A 16,412-nucleotide genomic window follows, 5' to 3' on the forward strand; every position below is an offset into this window, starting at 1 on the left:
TAATTAAAAGACTATTTGAACAATGCTCAGTTTAACTCACTTTTCAAAGCTTTTAATTGTCATCTAAATATACACTGACTTGTTATACTAATACTTAGGTTAAACTAAGCCAAATACTGAAAACACACTGGTTCCAACAAAAGAGCAGGAAACGGATGTTTTAAACACTGTTTCAACAGACAGGATATACCTTCCTGTTCTCTGATTACATGCCCATTTTCATAATGTTACCTATCATTAGCTGTACTCGGCAATTGCCCTGAAACTAAAGAAACTGCTACATGAAATAATTCATTTCAATGTACCAATATTGTTCTGATAAAAGAAAGATTATCTAGAAATTCCTTTGGGCAAATCTATGAAAAGAATATTTGAAAAGGTTTCTTTATGCTTCATTGCTAGGTTGAGGATGAGTTCAGCATCCATGGAGTACCTGCAATGCTAAGTATGCTTACAGGTGATTCAATACTCTTTTCCAGTTCCACTGAAGTGTATTATGGAGAGAGACATATCAATTTTACAAGGGCATGCACTGAGAGGACCAGGGGTAATGGCTTTAACCAGAAAGAAAGAAAGTTAGATTAGATTAGATTGGATTGGATTGGATTGGATTAGACTAGGTGTCATCAAGAAAGTCATCCATGTGAGGAGGGTCATGAAGCACTAGCACAGGTTGCCCAGAGAGGCTGGGGGTGCTCCATTCCTGAAAGTGTTCAAGACCAGGTTAGATGGGGCTTGGAGCAATCTGTGATAGTGGAAGGTGTCCCTGTCCATGGCAGGGAGGTGGCACGAGATGATCTTCAAGGTCCCTTCCAACCTAAACCATTCTGTAGCTCTACAGAGCATGTGCCTTACAGCTAATACAACAGTAGTCTGCATTTTTACAAACTGGTAGGAAGTAATGAGGATTCTGAATGCCTTTAGTCCTCTATCCAAAAATAAATTAGTCAGACCTATTTCACAAGATTACAATGAAACTTGAAATGAGACTTTCAGATCTCACAAATATTTTGTAGTTGCTGACTAAACTTACTCACATGACCAACTTCCCCAAGACAGTTCTCATGACTCTCAACATTTTGCTTATGCATTCACTATCTTTCTCTGAAGTGGAGAACCAGACAACCTTTGCCTGAACTCAAGGGCTGGATACTGAACAGGATTCAGTATCTTCAGTATTCTTTATTTAACAAAATCCTAATTTGGTACATATTTTTCTTAGCTAAATTATCACTATATAATTGAAACTTCTGTATTGGAAACAGTATTTCTCCTAAATCTCAGTTTTCTCTCTAACTTGTGAAAAAGTGTTTATATATTACTGTACTTTTTATGTCCATAGAATCTTCTTGTACTGTGTATTTTAAATATGCATATAAATAAAAAGTAAACTTGATTGTTTCAGGAGTAAGGTAGCAGTAAATAAAAATTATATATAAAGATGTGATATATTATTTCCTTTCCCATAATCCAAGATTACCATGACATATTGAGATACAAACGACCTTAGCACAGCTACCAAATTGAAAACAATAACTTTTAGAAGCTAGCAAAAGAAAGGTAATGATCAGATAAGTACAGCTCTAGTATGTTACAGTCTGGACAAGCTGGGTGAGCTTCAACTGAGTGTGGCAAGATGAGGGAGGGAAAAAACTCAGTCCTGTCAAATTTCAAAACTCAGAGTCAGGACTGCTGCAGCTCCCAAATAGCCTTCAGGGAAAAAAAAATAACAACTCTGCTCAGTCTTTGCTCTTCAGTATTAGTGACTGGAATATTTGCTTGTTGGATTTATTTCTACCATATTTTTTAAAGCAACTTTCATTGGGATTAATTATTATTAGTGAGTTAGGGCTTGGTCTCTGATGATGAAATGATACTCTGATACCTTATAAGGGAAAAAAAGAGGTTATCAATATTCTGAATAAGCCACACCTCTCTTTTGCTAAAAATACTGTTTTCTTTAACTTAGTTATTGTTTAGCCACTTAAAGTTTCTGAGAACTGTCACGTTTAGTTCTGCAGCACCCCACTGCCAAAATGATTGTCAAAGTAATGCTGTATAACACAAAGGCTGTTTTCATGCTAGCTCTAGTATTGCTATTACTAAAATTTAAAAAACCCAACAAACAAAACTAAAAGTTAACACCACAACAAACACACCCAGTCTTACATACAATCTGTACCTAACCAATGTGCAGACTTCCACTCCCAGCAGCTTCATTATTAAGGGATTAATCATATCCAGAGCTAGGGATGTGACAAACAACATCAGCGGTGCCAAGACAAGGAGACGTCTAAGCTTTAACAGCTAAATGAAGCTGTAGAGCAGGGCTGAGTCTTAGCACTGACACTCAGAGCAGGGCAGAACAAGCATTTAAACCATAAAACAGACTGTTAAAGTAAATTGTTCCACAGCCTGAGAGTGATCCTGCTGTCGTGTATCTCCACTAAAAAAAGAGGTGCTAAATCCTCTTTATTAGCAGCATATGTAGAGGACATCACAGTGTTTTTCTATAACTACTATATAATAATTTTAATTCAATCACTTTATCTTAGTTTATTGCTTTTTAAACAACTCTTTTTTATAAGGGCTAATTGCTCTCAGAGTGAGGGGACACCTTAAATGGAACAGCAGATTCTCCCACACTCCTTAATTTGTGCCGAGATATCTTGGGACAATACCTGTTTAAGGAATGTGAACATGACACCACAGGCCCTTCACTCATTTGGAAGGAGGAGGGAACAGAACTGATTAAACTGACAGATTTCCTGGAAGAAGTTTGTGATTATTTTTCCCCTACCTGGTCCTCAACCAGCATGTTAATGCTTCCACAGCAGTAAAAAATAAAAATGGAAGGGGAAGCTGCAATCATCATAACCAGTTACAGAGGTCAAATATCCAAAGTACATGCTCTGACATTTCCTTTTCCTTATACTTTATAGACAACTTAATAAGAAATATTAGAGCTCTTCCAAAAGATGCCTCAAACAGGAACCAGCTAGAAGCAGCACATATCCTTGCAGCATATTGTTGGCAGTTAAAGAGTCCAAGTTCTGTGTTAGATTTTTGATAGAAAATCATGTCAATACAGGTGACAGGCTCCAGAGCACACAGCTATGGATCAGTACATCACAAAGCATTGTCCTACACACTTGCTGAAATACAGTTTTCACTGTTTACTGGAAATGTAAAATATGTATATAAACACTTCTAATAGGAAACATCTAAAATTAAATAAGACACACAATTCAAACATACAGTTTCATTCTTTTGATACAGCAGAACAATGTGGGCAGCTGTTCCTCTAATACTGACTAACAGAGCTGGCTATATGAATACAAATATTTCAATTTTATGTACATACAAAATTTCCACTTTTCAAAACAGCTTTACCACACATACTGCTGTACTGATCTTACAGTTAATCCTAAGTATAAAGAATAATCTCGAATGAATGATTTTTTGAAATCAGAGTAGTAACTGAACCATGTAACTGTTGAGAAATTATTGCAAACCAAAACACATCAGAATTTATAGCATAAGAGCCATTCTGCAATAGCTCTTAAGACCACATCAAGAGTATCCCAAGGTTCTATTTTAAATACCTCTCTCAAGGGAAAACAACTTTTACCCCCATTTTTGCCAGGTAAGTAAGCCTGGAAGAGTTCAACACCTTGTTCTGCTTCCAACTGAGATAATGGTCATTCACTGACTGAACACCTGCAAGTTTCTCATGCTGGAATTGTTCTTTTCCCCACTGTAACTCAAACCATTGCAGATCCAGTATGCACCAACTCTGAGTGTGGGAAAGATGTTTTAAAAAAAAGTACCCCGGATAAAAACTTACCACAGTAAATTTCAAGAAATACTTACATTCACAAGCAGCTGCTATGAGTCGACAAGCCACATACGGAGGGTCACAGGAAGGGAAGAAAGGCTGCACGATGTAGTTTGCAAAGGTGATGGCAATGATTGCCTGACTAGTTGGTTCAACAATCAGGAGTGAGGTCCACAAACGAATAAAAGCAATGAAGCTCCCAAAAGACTCCAAGATATATGCATAGCTGGCTCCTGACTTTGTAATAGTGGTTCCAAGTTCGGCATAGCAGAGAGCTCCAAAGACTGAAAATATCCCTCCAACTGCCCAAATTATTAAAGACAATCCATAAGATTTGCTGTAGATGAGAACTCCTTTGGGCGAGACAAAGATACCTGAACCAATCATGTTGCCTACTATAAGGCTTATCCCATTTAATAAAGATATTTCTTTCTTCAGTTGCAATGTATTTTGGTCTCCATCCTGTTTTCCCCTTTGATCTGTCCTTTCTGATTTATTGACAGGGCTGTATTCAGCCAGTGAAATTTGTGATTTTGTATAATCTGTCCTTTCTGCCATTGTGGAAAGACTGTGAATTCTCCACGACTCCAAATCACAATCTAAAACAAAATATAGACAGCTGAAATTAATTTTTTTTTTTTAATCCCAGGACTTTTTTGCAAAATCTTATTTCCACCTTTTTACCCTATGATTTACAAATATAAATTAAGGTATTTCCTTTTGTTGCTTCATATTTGGTTCTTTTCACACAAAGTCAAATTCATGCACAGTTAAACAGCAGAACAAACCCAGACAAACCAAGAGACAAATTCCTATATAACTTAGAATGAAAGAGGAGCTGCTACCATCAGGAAAACAAAAAACAAAACTGTAGGAAGGACAGAATTAAAGGTCTCCTGTCTTGAGAAGACCAGAAGAAAGACCAGAAAGAAGGACAGTGAGATGTTATAGATAAGAAAGCACCACAAGACCAAGATGGAAGTTCTAAGCATGAACACAGATGTATTGCAATACTAAAACTGCCAAGCCAAGTACCGTGCCTACACAGGTAATTTAGGAGTGATCTAGCAACACGTTATCAATTGCTGAGGGCCACAGGCAGAGGTACTCACTCCAAAATGCTCTTGATCCAACCCCTGGCCTCTGACTGACACCACAGCTCTTCACTCCCTCTATAGAACTCTTTATCCAGATCCCACTGCCTCATCACTCTGTTATCTAAAAGTACAGACTGTACATAAAAACCCACAGCAGTTTCGATCCAAATTCCTCCATTAGCAGTTGTATTTAACATTATCTGAGGACACAGAAATCAACGTTTTTCTTCTGCCTCAGAACTGACTGACTGGCACAGAGCCCCCATCTGAAGTCTCCAGAAAATGCTCCCAAATGCCTTCCAAAAGCAAGTTACTGCTAATAAAATCTCTCAGCTCAAAAAGACATTGATAATTCTGAATAAGACCCATTAGACCCATTTTACACAAGTTTAAGATCACTAGCTCATCAGTTGAATAAAAAAACAGGCTCTATGTATCTACCAGAATTATTTTCATAACTATTCATTTGCCCTGCCCCTGATTAAACCTTTAGTGTATACTTCAGCTATTTACTATAGAATAGAAAAAAAAATTGAAAATTTGGGTCAATTAGAATAAAGCAGCTAATCTAGCGTGGGGTGGATTTTGTGCTTTTTTGGGGAAACACTAATTTTACAAAAGGTTTTCTAAATGCTACAATAAACTTGTCAACTGTGACAACAAAAAACCTGAATATGGGAATTTTGCAAGTCAACATGCAATCACTCAAGCTACATGTGCATCTAGTATCATATGAACATACAAGCTCTTGTAGGCACACCTTTTTGGAGAGAATACTCCTCCTCTATCATAAAACCAACACCTGTATACTAAAGCACAGAGAATCTGACCAGACATCCCTGAACTAGAATGAAAATGTGAAAATTACAAAGATTCTTTTCAGTCAATTAAAGAAGTAACTTCTACTGAAATGGAGTACAATTTTTATTGAAAAATATTGCATCATTAATCTCCAACTCATGAATCTTTAGAGACTGTGTTCTTTTAAATAATGCAAAGTGAGACCCTCAATCTGTTTAGTTGGATGCCTTCTGGTTTATTTTTCCCTCAGTACTACAAATAAACACTTTAAATATGCTTAATTACTAAATACACATTTCATCATTTATATGAAACAACATCAAATATCACAGATACATCAGAAGACATCAAATTTCACACTTACAATCAAACAAAAATTTTTCAAACTTCCAGAAACTAATCCCTGCCATTTCAGAACTTAAAAGCTTGAGTATTATAATGAGGCACCTCCAAAAAAATTAATTAGAAAAGAGGCATCCCCACAGTTTCTACAGATACTGTCAGAAAAACTGCAAAGGAAAAGCGAAGCAAATTGATCGCACCAGTTGTTACCTGTTTCTCTTGTTATTTAGTTTCCCATCTACCTTGTGCCAAATTCATTTGCAACCACTTGCCTGACTTTCCGTTAGTGATCTAGTAGAGCAAAGTTTTCAAAAATACACATGCTCTATAAATTCACAAGATCGTTTGCTTTACAAGAGGAAGTTACTATCTGTGAATTCCTATAATCATTAAGCAATTATAGATATGGTGCAATCATCAGAAAGCTCTGCAAAATAGCAGAACGAATAATCAAAGCAGATGTTTTCATGACTAATTTGGCTGTAAGAAGTGGATGTAAAAACACACTTGTGACCCATAAAATTATTATTCAACTCCAAACTGAGTCTTTTCATTTCCATGGAAAGAACTTGGGACAGGACACTAGTTGCAAATGTTTTTTAGAAGGCAATTTACCCTGAACAGATGTCAGCAGAAAAAACTAGAATACTACAGCTATTATTATGACACCCAGCTACCATTTGAAAACATGCCATGTTCATTTTCAGCCCTTAGAGCAAAAGGACAAAACTGCATAAATCTGTTAAGAACTGATCATGAATGTAAAACACTGTTTTGGTGGTAACTACACAGCTTTAGAATTCTTGCTCACATATCCTAATCATCATTTCCATTTCCTCCTAAACACCTTCCAAAGTACAAATTCATCAGAAGAATACACATTCCTTGGAATACTCAGGCATTTTGATGATTTAAGTCAATTGAATAATTCAAATCCCATCAAACCTGGTGTGTTAATGCAGAGCCAGTTTTGCACAAAGAGTAACCATGATTGATTTACCTCATGGTCTGGAGTTCAGAGGTGCATTTAATTACCTGCAACTGCAGACTCAGTCACTGTTCAAATGCATCCACCTCAATTAGCTGCACGTGACTGCAGTTCTCTACAGTTTTGTTACCTATGACCTTGACTGTTTCTTGCCCTACTATCTCCACCCAGGAAAGAACAATCACAGTATCTCTCAGCCTAGACTCTTTTGTCCCCCAATTCTCCTTCTTCCCCTCTGAGCCTGCTTTTGTTATTCCCAGTTCTGAAATCTACCAACAACTGCCTGAAGGTGTGTACAACAGCTCAATGAAGATTTGATACTTCATTCTCTTCCCTAGTCTTGTTTGTTTTATTTTGAAGCCTTTTAAAGCCTTCAGGACAGGAATTGCTTGTTTGCCTGACTCACGTGATGCATTATACCACCACCTTGGACAATATCAAAACTGTTGGCAGGTTTTTTTCTCTCTAGTACTTCACCTAATCTTAAGAGGAATCAGAATCTGCAGCTTTGACCAATTGGAAAAAACTAACCAAGAAAGAGGGAAAGCAGAGACTAGAGAAAACTGAAGCTATGTCAGAGAAAAAACACATATATCAAAATCCATTTTTCTGTCACAAGATCATTATTTCAGTGGAAACAGAAAAGAGGCTTGGAGGAGGAGAAACAGAGACAAATAGTAAACATTTTCTAACATACAATAATCCCAATATACAGTAGCTAAAAATACTTTCAGAACAATCTCTAACTCAGCCAAAGCCTGACCACAGGAGTGCTACGGCTAATGCAGGGCTCTGCCTCCACACAAGCTAATCAACATGTGGATTTCCTCATCACTCACCCTTGTGCAACACAGTGTCTTCAACTCTTTTTTTTTTTTTTTGCTGATCACTGAAGCTGTGAGGAATCTTTTTGCTGATATATGTAGATTTTGTTTTGGTTTTTTTTAACGGAAGTGACTCTGCAGTTGGTATAAAAAGCTATGATATGAAACCAGGACAGAGGGACTTGAAACTAAGATCGCTTCACTGTTTCACCAAAAATGTATCTTCTGGTGAGACCTATCACACTGCAGCCAGGTCCCAGAGGAGCTGATGAAGGCTGACATGCAATTAGCAATGTACTAACACTACATTACAGGGTGGCCCTCCTTTAAGGGGGGGGAAAGAGGAACCATCTGCTAAGATCCCCTTTCTCCCACCGGTCAGTTGTTTGACCTCGGATGAACCTGCAAGTGATTTAATGACCAAGGTGAAGTACCAAACTGCTAAAAGCTTACAGTGTTTGCTGTGCTTTTATACAATACCTGCTCATTAGCAAAGATTTCTGGTGCTCTTGCTTCTGTCTTCCTCAGCTGTTGATTGCATAAAACAACTTCCATTGTAACAGAGCTTTACATTGGCTGTTTAAGTATATCAGATGTAAGGCTCCTATTTCTGAACAAAATGACTGGCCCTATGAGCAATATTCAAGATTGCTCTATACAGGCAAACAGCATCAATGTCTTCAGGGAGTTAAGCACCAACAGAGCAAAGGCTGTAAGTCCAGAAACGCTTATTCATTGCAATGTATATATTTAGGCACTTCATAGTCTGAACATTTACATGAGAAAGCTTAGAGTTTGTCTAGGACGTTTTTCTTTTTCTGGTGAGAGAAGAATCCCTGCCCTACCATATATACACTTAACAGACAGGAAGCCCAGGCAACAAAAACAATTCCCACTGCAAAGATCTGCTCAACCAAGTATTTTGTGCTTGCATATGCAAACATACAAAACTTTTGATCAAATAGAATTGGTTGTAACATCCATTTAATAAAAAAGAACAAGTTATGTTTATCATGTAAAAAAGTATGAAAGAGAAGTTACTAGGACAGTCTTTACACTTGATAGTTTATCAGTATGGTAGTTAAGTAATATTTTCATATATTTCATTTCTTTAATTATTTTCATATTTCCAAGGAAAAAGCCAGAGGTAAGCTCACAAGAGGGACTTTGATCATTTAGGCTGGGAGTGCACAAAGCTGCTGCAGTGACAGGAACATCTGGTGAAATTTATACAATAAGCCCCAGGTAAAGACAGAAGGAACAATCGTAGAGTTTGTTAAAGTAATTCACCTTATTTTTCATGCTGGGGCAGAAAAGCAGAAACCTCTTCAAAGGAGGAAAAATAACGCCAAAAGGCACACGCTACACCCATGTGTACTCTTTAGGTGGCACTTACAACCGCACCTGATCAGATTGCACTTAATACCCTCCATTTAAAAACACATAAAACAACCAAAATCACTACTAAACGTCAGCAAGAAAAGGTGTGCTGGCCTGGGGGTCTCGCTAAGCCCACTTCAGCACCCTGCCACAGCTCGCTAACAGAGCAGTGACAATTCTCTGCACCCACCACCAAAAGGCACTAAAGGAACACGTGGCTTCACAAAGCCACCCTCGAGTCGCCATAAGCTTGACCCCAGGGGCTGCGACCGCCGGCCTGAGCGCCTGAGGGTTCCGGAGGAGCGGGGGCATTTCCAGAGCTGTCATCGCCACTCTCGGAGGCCGCTCCGCTCCCCACAAGCGGCAGTGACCCACTTTATCCTTATAGAATTAGCGAGGTTCACACAGCCCCGGGAAGGAAGTAGCTGCAGGCACCAGCCTCACAAGGGGGCTGTCAGAGTCGGGGCGCCCTTTAAAGGCAACACAGAAACACACACGGCTTTCGTCTGGCTACCACCGCACGCTTGCGGCAGCCCGGGTAGCCAAAGCCGCCGCCCCAGATGCTCCGCAGAGGAGGCGCTGCCGCCGCAGCCCCTGCACTGAGGCCGCTCCCTGCCCGCCTTCCTTTAAGGTCAAGGGAGCTGAAGGAAAGCGGGGAAGGAAGCCGAAACCCCACCCGGGCCGTGCCGACCGGAACCGCGTTACCTCCGCTCCCGCGGAGCTGTCTCGGGATGCTCCCTGCCCGTTGCCACCCGACACGCGATGGCGGCCCCTCAACCCCGCCCCCCCACGCCGGCACCTTCGTCACCGCCTCCGTCGCCTCCTCCGTCCCCTCCTGGCCCTTCCCCGGCAGAAATCCGCTACCTCCCGCATGGTCGCCCCGAGGGAGAAGCCGTAAGGCGCCCACCAGCTCCGCGGGGGTTGCGCGGGACCCTCCGGCACCCGCTGGTGCGCAGGGAAGTGTTTGCCGGGCCGGAGCTCCCCCCGGCCCCGCGGAGTTCGCGTCGGCCCCTCCGCTACCGGTGGGTGAGGAGAGCCGCGATCGCCTCCCCCGCCGCTGCCGGAGCGGGGGACCAGCCTCCCCCTTCCCTGCGGGAGCAGGATGAAGAAGAGCCCTAGCGCTGACGGTACGGCACGGCGCCTTTGCCACCGGGCCGGGGGCCCTGCCCTCACCCCGCGCTCCCTGAGGGCCTCGGCGACACGGAGCTCTCGTGGAGCCGCTGCACAAAGTTACATCCACATGACTTACACCCGCATGAGTTACACCTCCTGAAAGGCCCTCACGCTTGAGACTGAGGAGCCTGAGAGGGTGGAAACCCTAAAATCTGATTATATTTTGGGTTTGTACTGCATAGGTCCTATGCGGCAGTCATAGAGGATATGGAAATGAAAATACAACGGTAGCATTGCTGTGTTCCAGCCTCCAAGAGGGACATAGCTACACCCAAAATTTGGCTTTGTTAAAATAGTAATGGACTTCCCAAAATCGTGACTAAAAGTGACCCGTGGTGCCTGATTGTAATAGTAAGGACTTGGCCATTCAGCAGATTTATCTGGGGTGTAATGAAAGCTTTCTTGTCTTCCACTAGCAGATTAATAGTTTTACCCTAAGCCAGTGAACCCCAGGCCACAACCCCCTCTTCATGTTCTTTTATCGCCTTTTTGCTGCTCCCTGCAAGGCAAAGGGATGGTTCAGTGCCCGGAAGGACAACAGGGTTCAGGAGGCAGGGTAGTCTCACTCTAAATAATTTAATTATTTCTCCCTTCCCCTCCCTTATTATCTACCATCTGACACAGATAAGTAAGACGTGAAGTTTTTCAAGAGGGTAAAAATCTTAGGGGCAAATAAAAATTGTAAGGCTGTAAAAGAAGAGGGAAAGGCAAACTATGCACTGTAACACCCATAAACATACTAGTAAATGCAATAGTGGAGTCCAATTTTATTGCCACAAGGCTTACGTTTCTGATTTCCATTCTGCTTCCTCTCTCAAAGTTTGTGTGTTTTATCAAGGAGTTGCTCTCCTTCGTTGTCACAGAGACAATCAAGCTACCCAGCAACTGCTGCATTCATCTAGATCTCCCAGATATTCATTACACTGTGTTTGGATAAAAATGAATTAAGAAAGTTGTTTGGGTTGTTTTTTTTTTTTAAAGTTGGCTTTTTAAGTGCACACAAAGAAGATAATAACATTAGAATTTATTTCTAAACTATAAAGCAAAACAAACCATAGCAAAACAAACTCTCATTTGCAGGACCCTGATAATCTCAGCTCTTTAATTATATTTGTCTCAACTCTTTGTTTGGCTTTTGTCAAATACAAACTATTCTAAATCTATTACCTGCTGAAGCTACTGACAGTGTTGCAAAGCAGCAAACAAAACCAGTCTGCTGCCTTCTGGGAGCTTAACAGCCCTGATAGGCAACTTCTTTGTTTTTAAACCACTTATACAGCACTGACAGAAGATAAAAACATGGATGACGTCCCCAGAATATAATCAAATCCTTACAATATGAAACTGATTGCTGTTACAAAGATAATATGAACCAGAAAGCAGACATTAGATGGTAATAGTGCTAAGTGATTCTACAAATGTGCTGGTGCCCTCTGTTCTGTAATACAGGATTTTCAGGTAGATGGGTGTTTGCAACAGTCTCACATGTTAAATAAAAGGTGGATTGAGTGTGAATGTAAAAGATGCAGCTGATTTCAGTTGTTGGTAGACTGCATTTTAAGCTCTCCCATGACTGAATCTACTGTAGACAGCATTCACTCCTCAACAAAATGGACTCATAAAATTATAAAATTGCCTTTAGAAACAAGAAATATATGAGAACTGATGAGGCATAGGAAATAAATTATTAGGCATATGCCAGAAGTATAGAGAATGACATTTTTACCTTAGAACTTTGAAAAGTATTTATTAGAAAAAGTGCCCATATGAGGGTTTCGAAATAGAAGTTCACCACCTGGATTATGAGAATTTAAAATACTGTAGAGGTAGGTGTGAGAGATCCAAGTTAGGACAGCATCATAAGGCTAGACAATGCTTCTGAAATGTTTACATGTGAGCAGAAGCAAACCTCAGAATAATCATCCAGATAGATATTTTTGTTTATTTTGGTAAGGTTCATATTTTATAAATTACTTTTTCCATTTTACTATGGAAGGAAAATGCAAGTCTGGACTCCTTTATTTCTTCTCTTGTTACAGATTGCATAAATTGTGTGGCTCTTCCCTGATGCTCCATAAATGGCCACTGGTAAGTTATGTTTATACAGGAGTGTGTATTCTCTAAGTGCTAGCAGACAAAAAACAGCTAAAAAAGATTTTGTTTCCACTAGGGTTTTATCTGATACTAATTTAATCAAGTTAAGATCTTATCTCCTTCAACTAATGAGAACAAAGTCAGACTTAATTTTGCTTAAGTCTGTGAGTTTTGCACTATCTGCTTTTTTTGTTTCTGACTAGTATTGCCACTAGATACATCTTAGAAAGTGTAATTCAACTCAAAAAAGCTTGAATAGTAAAGTGATTAAATACCTCAGGACCAACCAGATTGAAATAGCATCAGATTATGGGAAACCAAATGCACATGATACTCATTAAATGGTTTTAGAACATGAAACAAAACCAAGGTAAAAATTGCTATTAAATCTGAGTGAATTTGGAACCTCATACATCAGCTTTGTGCTTGTTCACAAGTTCATTCTGGTGAGTTTAAGCATATCCTCACAGCATAAGTCCCCCAAGAATGTGTTGCTCATGCACTTAATTAATGGAAGAATGAGCGTGCACTGAGCTCCTTAAGGGTCAGCACTGAAGGGGTGCTGTGTAAATGTAAGCAGTACTCATTGCAGCTTGGAGCTTATGATGGAAATATTGCTTCCAGCCATGTGTTTGATGGTTTGTGATGGTTCCTTTAGAAATTTTACCATACAGAGTGAGTCCTGGGACCACTTTGATGTTCGTTTTGAAATGTACATTCTGTTGACACAGGAGTTATTCACAGGGGTCGTGAAATTGTTCAGGACAGTACATCTGGGAATTTATCCAGATGCCACCAAATGAAAATTTTAATAAGCACTTAAAAGCAGACATTATTTTTTGTTAGTTTTTCAACCTTAATAATTTCAAACAACAAACATAGTATCAACCATGTATTTCAGGAAACAGAATCAGTTAAAAAATAAATGTAAGTGCACCTGTTTTTTTCCTTTGGCTAAAGCTGAGTGACTTTGTTGACAAAAACAAATTCACTGATCCTTTGCCCTTTCTTTTTACCTCCATCTTTCTATCACAAAAATTCTGCAGTAGGTGCTTTAAGCAGGGTGAGTGTGACTTACAGATGAGAGTGACTGTAAGCACCAAAGTGCTATGCAATTAAAGGAGAAGGTCTAAATTTAGGCTTCTATATTTACCTTCCCCTGCTCCTAGCTGCCTGTCTCCTCCTACTGCAGCGGCCTTCAGCATTTGACTGGTGCTGGCACTTGCCCAGCCCCCTTTGTAAGGCGGTTCTGCTCGCTAAGCTGGCGGAAAACAATACTTTAATGAAGGTTGGTTTCTTACTATCAAAATCACAGAAGTGCAACATGGAGTAAGCTAGGAGCAGAGGAGGAAGTAGTAGAAAATATCCCATTAAGGAACAGAAAGGGCAAGATGTCTCTGTCTTGTCCAGCTGCAGTTATCTAATGCTCTGAAGATTAACATTAGCTCTTCTTTTATGGAAAACTTTGCTTCTATATACTGAAGTTTTTTAAAACAGATTGTAAAATGAGCTTTGACATCCCATATTTAATTTTATTTGTCCTATCTGGTTCTGTTGCGTTTCAGGTGTCTTTTTATTTTCACTGCCTTATCTACTCTCACAAAAGTTTATTATTTGCTTACACATGTCTTTGTTGCTCATTATTGCAAGCTGGTTTTGTTCAATGCTGTCCATGCTGCAATGCAGAAATGGGAATAGATGTCTTCTAAAATATGGACAAGTTTTCAAATGTTAACTTTGCTAGGAGGGCAAAAAAACATCAGCAAAAATATCTCCATCTTCAGGTAAACTAAAAAGTCTCTAGGAGTCTTTTTTATCACTATTTTGATTCATGTCACAAACTTTGTATTTTAATTTTACATTTCTCTTTCTCGTGTAATCTTCTCTATTAAAAGGGGAGTGAGCAGTACATAAAGTTTTTCCCAGTCAATTTTGGGAGTTTATTTGGAAAAAATAGTCCCTTGTACATATACTTGTTTTAAAACAGATGGTTTGACTTATTGTTTTAGACAATGAAATCATTCAGCTTTGAGACCCTACCCTTTGATTATACAAATTGTCTTATCTATGTTGAATTACTTAATGAGCATCTGGCTATTTATTAATGAGAGTGAATGAATCCAGTCTTTGTTTTCCTGGAAAACAACATGGGAGTTAGAATCATTGTTTCACAAGTCTTTTAACACTGCAGGGATTTTTAAAGATAATGCTCTTTGTCCATGTCTAATTTGAATGTTATTAAAAGTGATTATGTATAAAAACAAACTAAGGAGGATTTTTAGCTGTAAAAAATAGCATCTTAAGGATTAGTATTTTTTTCTTGTTTCAGGTCCCAAATTAGCATGTGGGTACTATGACTGAAGAATATGAAGTCCTTAGTTATAATGTTGTAACCGGGTTCAACAGCATTTAAATAAATTTCTTCTGGATGAGACAGTTTAAAGACATCTGTTGGGTTGGGTTGTTCTTTTATCTTAAGCAAACTCTGGCCTTCAAATACAACTGCTCAGACGTTCCTCTCTGTTATAGATTCCCCTGTATTATTGTCAGTTCCTTGTTGATATACTTGTGGTACCTGTCTCTCTCTCTCTCTGATTAAAAGCAGGAGTATTCTGAGACTCTGATCCTGCTCAGCAGTAGTTGCATTGACACTCTGCTTGCAAGCAGCTGGAAGAGGCTGAAGCCAGTGTCATCTTTTTTTTTGTATTATCATGCTGAGTCCAAACTTTGCCATTTAAATACAACCAGATGTTCCTTAGCAGAGCCATTTTGAATGCAGAATATTACAGTACAACCCCATCAGTGCTGATCCCACTCTTCTATCTTTGCTTTTAGTGTACTCCTGTTACTTTTCTCTTAATTACTGAATTACCCTGAAACGTTTGTACAATTCAAATAAATTTGAACCTTTAATAAAAGTCCTCTGCTATTTTATTTAGAGACATTATAATAACACAATACTTTGCAGTGTAGGAACAGTTGTTGGATGAACAGAAGTAAGGACAGCCTTTATTCCCTAAACTTTCACACTTCTGGGGGATTCTGTATTTGATCCAAAGTTTTCAAAAAAATAATCTCAAAGACCTTTCTGTATAGATTCTGCACAGCGTGTGCTAATCAAATATGCCAATACATGTTGATCTCATACATTTTGCATCTAAGGGGAACAGACTAGGGTACATGTGGTAAGAGTGACAAATAAATTCTAATTAGCATGCCTTGTAAAAGAAAGAAAACCATGTTGTTTCACAAACATAAGATCAGAACACCTTTGAAGTTTTCACTCAAGTTCTTGCCCAAGGCTCCATGTTCCATGAGCAAGATTTTCAGAATGTCTCACTGTTTAAATATATACCTTAAGAATTGAGATGTAAAATATCTTAATGCTAAAAGAATCTTTAACAGTAGGGATTTATTGCCAGTACATTTGCCTTTGCAGTAAATAGGATAGCCCTATTAATGGGTTTATGAGTCTTTTGTCTGCCAGCATAGTTGTTCCAATTTCAAATCCATTCTTTGCTATTATTAGAAGGCATCCAGCCCTAAAATTAAAAATTATGGTTGACTTTGCTAACTTTTCAGAAATGATTTCTCAGCAGGCTATTTGTGAGTGTTTTGCACTTTGCTCCTTTGTTCCCCACTTGGCTCTTGATTACTTGGTGTGTACAGTGTCCCACAGAGCAAATCGTAGTGGACTAATTAAGAACTACCAGGAGTTTCTCAAGTTATGCAAGATCCCCAGAACTATGAAAAGCCTTTTCAGATTCCCAGTCACATACTGTGAAGTGCCATAAATCAAACTTTTGAAAACACTGAAAGCTGTGCTTCAGACACTTACAGGTATACTTTAGTTCCAGAAGAAAGTATTTACTTTT

General features: G+C 39.2%; 1 protein-coding gene across 6 annotated transcripts in view; it reads right to left on the minus strand.

Annotated features, from left to right (window-relative positions):
• SLC7A6 (solute carrier family 7 member 6) overlaps window positions 1–16,412 on the minus strand; it is a 41,298-nt gene that overhangs the window by 17,391 nt on the left and 7,495 nt on the right. For 2 of the 6 annotated variants that reach the window (XM_018914612.3, XM_050978996.1), the window contains one exon: window positions 3,874–4,437. In XM_018914612.3, coding sequence (XP_018770157.1) covers window positions 3,874–4,396 — 523 coding nt within the window. In that variant the 5' untranslated portion in view covers window positions 4,397–4,437. Of the gene's footprint in view, window positions 1–3,873; window positions 4,438–4,950; window positions 5,385–8,370; window positions 8,543–9,946; window positions 10,090–16,412 lie in introns of those variants that run through there. The other 4 variants (XM_018914611.3, XM_030227622.2, XM_018914616.3 and 1 more) reach the window with 4 other exon arrangements.

The sequence above is a fragment of the Serinus canaria genome, chromosome 11 (genome assembly GCF_022539315.1).
Source record: "Serinus canaria isolate serCan28SL12 chromosome 11, serCan2020, whole genome shotgun sequence".
Classification (NCBI taxonomy): Eukaryota; Metazoa; Chordata; class Aves; order Passeriformes; family Fringillidae; genus Serinus; species Serinus canaria.